The 3,842-nt window shown below is 41.7% G+C and overlaps 1 protein-coding gene across 1 annotated transcript in view; it reads left to right on the top strand.

Annotated features, from left to right (window-relative positions):
* The window catches only part of LOC106884340 (receptor-type tyrosine-protein phosphatase R-like), a 169,543-nt gene that overhangs the window by 133,230 nt on the left and 32,471 nt on the right, over positions 1-3,842 (top strand). Inside the window, exon 5 of the mRNA XM_014935681.2 lies at positions 1,030-1,140. Coding sequence (XP_014791167.2) covers positions 1,030-1,140 — 111 coding nt within the window. The remainder of the gene's footprint in view (positions 1-1,029; positions 1,141-3,842) is intronic.

Genomic DNA, 3,842 nt, shown 5'->3' with positions numbered 1-3,842 from the left:
TATATATATATGATGAGCCTCTGTCAGTTTCTGTTTACCAAATCCACTCACAAGGCTTTACTCAGCCCAAGGCTATAATAGAAGACACTTGCCCAAGGTGCCATGCACTGGGACTGAACTTGGAACCATGTGGTTGGGAAGTAAACTTCTTACCACACAGCCATGCATGTGCCTATAACAGGTTTCTTTCAGTTTCCATCTACCAAATCCACTCACGTGGCTTTGGTCGGCCTAAAACTATAATAGAAGACACTTGCACAGGGTGCCATGCAATGGGACTGAACCTGGATCCATATGGTTGGGAAGCAAGCATCTTACCACACAGCCATATCTATGCCTATATTGTGGAAATTCTTGTGTGAAGACACTGGTACTGAAGTGTATCAGCTCTTGCCTTTCTTTGCGATAACATTTGTAACATGGTAAAGAGAGACTCACTGCATAGGCAAGATCAACAGCTTGTCTTCCATACAACTTTGCCCAAGTCTGCTCCAAGGAGAGAATGCTTCAGTGTCATCTCTGACTTTCCAGTTTCAGATCCATATTCTCACAAGACATAATACCATCATCATCATCATCATTTAACATCAGTTTTCCATTTGTCATGAGTTGAACAGTTTGACCAGAGCTGGTCAGCCCAGACCCTGCACCAGGCTCTATTGTATGTTCTGGCACAGTATCTACAACTTGTTGCCATTCCTAACACCAACCATTCCACAGAGTGTACTGGATTCTTTTGTATGTGGCCCCTTCACCAGTGCTTTTAATATGGAAAGCTGAAAAGTGGTTGATGAGATTTGAGGGAGATTTTGCTATTTACTAGCAGGACTAATGTCCATCTAAACATTTCCTCATTGGTTCAGGGATAAAAAAAAAACCATAATTACACACACCCTTTACTTTACTTTTCTCTAATTGTGGTCTCAGTGACTGAAGATGATTATATGAGAATATGATAACATTGTAAGGTAGAGGTGTAAACTGTCTTAGCTGACCAATCACTAATTAATACCCATTCATTAATTTCAGACATCTGTGGTAAAAACTTCAATGACTGATCCAGTGTGGATGCAACACTACTTCCCCTACATAGTCGCCTCCTGTGCTGCAGCTCTTGTCACTATGTTAGTCACCATTCTGGTAAGTCAGACACATTAAATTCATATTTATTAGCAACAGAGGAATTTTTAATGCCAAAGTGTCTTATTTATCCCCACTTAAATGTGGATGTTCTGTTAGAACACACTATACTGCAGTAGATACCATAAGAAAAACTATCATATTGGCTTTTAGTGCAGAATGCACTCTTATTTATATCACTAGCAAGGAGATAAATCTCCACCTTCTCCAGTGCTGAGACCACCAGATCACATAATTTCGACCTTCCTTGGTCTCATCAATAATGGACACTCAACGCAAGAGATTGTTATTTGGACATATCTCCCTGCTAGTGATATAAGCAAGAGTGCATTTTGCACCATAAGCCAATATGAGAGCTACTCTCAAGGTATCTACTGCAGTATAGTTTGTTCGAAGAGAACATCCGCATTAAATTCACTTTTGTTTTGGACTTGTAATTTTGTCTCATCCTTCAATGTCACTATGTCATTATGGTCGACCTTACTAACCTTGATACTGCCACTTAAATAGTGTGATTACTGACATCCTTATTTATTAATTACTTTGATTACTGCCCTCCTTTAATATCACCATTTCATTACTACTTGCCCCACACCACCTCTGACTATCACCATATGACAGCTCCCACCCACTTTGGTGTCATCATTTACACAAGATGTCACATCGCTATTGTTTTTATGATGCGTTGCCATATAGCTGTTGTCTGCGGTCCACTTGGATGTGACATTCAATGTCTACCACCATTTAGATGTATCACAGAAATATTAATGACTATTTTTTGCTGAGTTATCAACAAGACTAATGATCCGACCACTTAGTCACCATGTAGCTCAAGTCTGCTTTGGTATGTTACCACCACATGACTGCAAACCACTTTGATATGTCACTATGATTGTATTGTTTCAACTTATTTAGTGCCTGGGTTTGTGTGTGTGTGTATGTTTACCTTTGTCTTGACATCACATGATAGATGTAAACAAGTGTGTCATTCATTTCCAGTCTTCCATAAAAAAATGTCTGGCCATGAGAAATGTTACCAAATAACAATCACCATGATTTCCTGTGTTGGCTGCTGGTTCTTGAACTTCTTAGGTCTGGGAGAAAAGATGTGATGCTATTTCATAGTCTGAGCCTTTGTTTCCAGATCATAAAGTTATGGCCATATTTTGTCCCCTGACAAATGCTTCCAGTATATCAGAGCAGACTTCCAAGCTTCCCTCCTTCGAGTCAAGTGCCAACTGCTGAGGTGCCCCATTTTGCACTCTCTCTTTGTCATATTCCTTTACTTGTTTCAGTCATTTAACTGCAGCCATGCTGGAGCACCACCTTTAGTCAAATCAAATCGACCCCAGGACTTATTCTTTGTAAGCCTAGTACTTATTCTATCGGTCTTTCTTGCCGAACCGCTAAGTTACGGGGACCTAAACACACCAGCATCGGTTGTCAAGCGATGTTGGGAGGACAAACACAGATACACAACATATACACACACACATACATATATATATAATCTTTCGAGCGGGATCGTTGCCAGTGCCCCTGGACTGGCTCATGTGCGGGCGACACATGATATCTTTTGTGCGAGTGACACATGAGGTTTTTCGAGCGAGATCGTTGCCGGTGCCCCTGGACTGGCTCTTGTGCAGGTGGCACATAGAAGACACCATTTCGAGCGTGGCTGTTTTCGTGCGGGTAACACGTAAAAGCACCCACTACACTCTCTGAGTGGTTGGCATTAGGAAGGGCATCCAGCTGTAGAAACTCTGCCAAATTAGATTGGAGCCTGGTGTTGCCGTCCGGTTTCACCAGTCCTCAGTCAAATCGTCCAACCCATGCTAGCATGGAAGGCGGACGTTAAACGATGATGATGATGATGATGATGTATATATATATATATACACGATGGTATTCTTTCAGTTTCCGTCTACCAAATCCACTCACAAGACTTTGGTGGGCCTGAGGCTACAGTAGAAGACACTTGCCCAAGGTGCCATGCAGTGGGACTGAACCCGGAACCATGTGGTTGGGAAGCAAGCTACTTACCACACAGCCACTCCTGTGCATACATAAAGTTTGCCACTTTCTTCTATATTGAGTTGTGGCCATAGAGTTTAGTTGTATACCAAGCTGATGGATTGTGGATCATCTGTCCACATAAATCAATTTATCCACTCTGGTAATTCCTGTCAATAGTCACAATTGACGGTCTCCCACTGTCTTTTTATTGTTTGTTTTCAGTGCTGATTTCCTCTTCTATAACCCTTTAGCATTCAGATTAATCTGTCAAATGTAAAAAGGGTAAAGACCCACTTTAGTCACGAATGACCGTGTTGATTGCACCTAGAAAGTTTCCCTCTAAGGCACAAGTCTGGGCAAGTTTGTTTATGGAAGACCAGCAGTTGCCCAGCAAGCCAGCCTCCCCTCTCCATGTCACCGATGTTATCCAAGGGAAAGGTAAAAACCAATATAGCTTGGCACCAGTGACGTTGCAACTCATTTCTACAGCTGAGTGAACTGGAGCAATGTGAAATAAAGTGTCTTGCTCAAGATCACAACACACAGCCCAGGCTGGGAATCAAACTCACTACCTCATGATTGTGAGCCCAATGTTCTAACCATTGAGCCATCCACCTTCACACTCTGCCAAATGAAATGCTTATTTATTCATATTGTTTTGAATTAATCATACCTTATTTCTTAGC

The sequence above is a fragment of the Octopus bimaculoides genome, chromosome 25 (genome assembly GCF_001194135.2).
Source record: "Octopus bimaculoides isolate UCB-OBI-ISO-001 chromosome 25, ASM119413v2, whole genome shotgun sequence".
NCBI classification, from domain to species: domain Eukaryota; kingdom Metazoa; phylum Mollusca; class Cephalopoda; order Octopoda; family Octopodidae; genus Octopus; species Octopus bimaculoides.
This window is presented reverse-complemented; position numbering and strand designations above follow the sequence as displayed.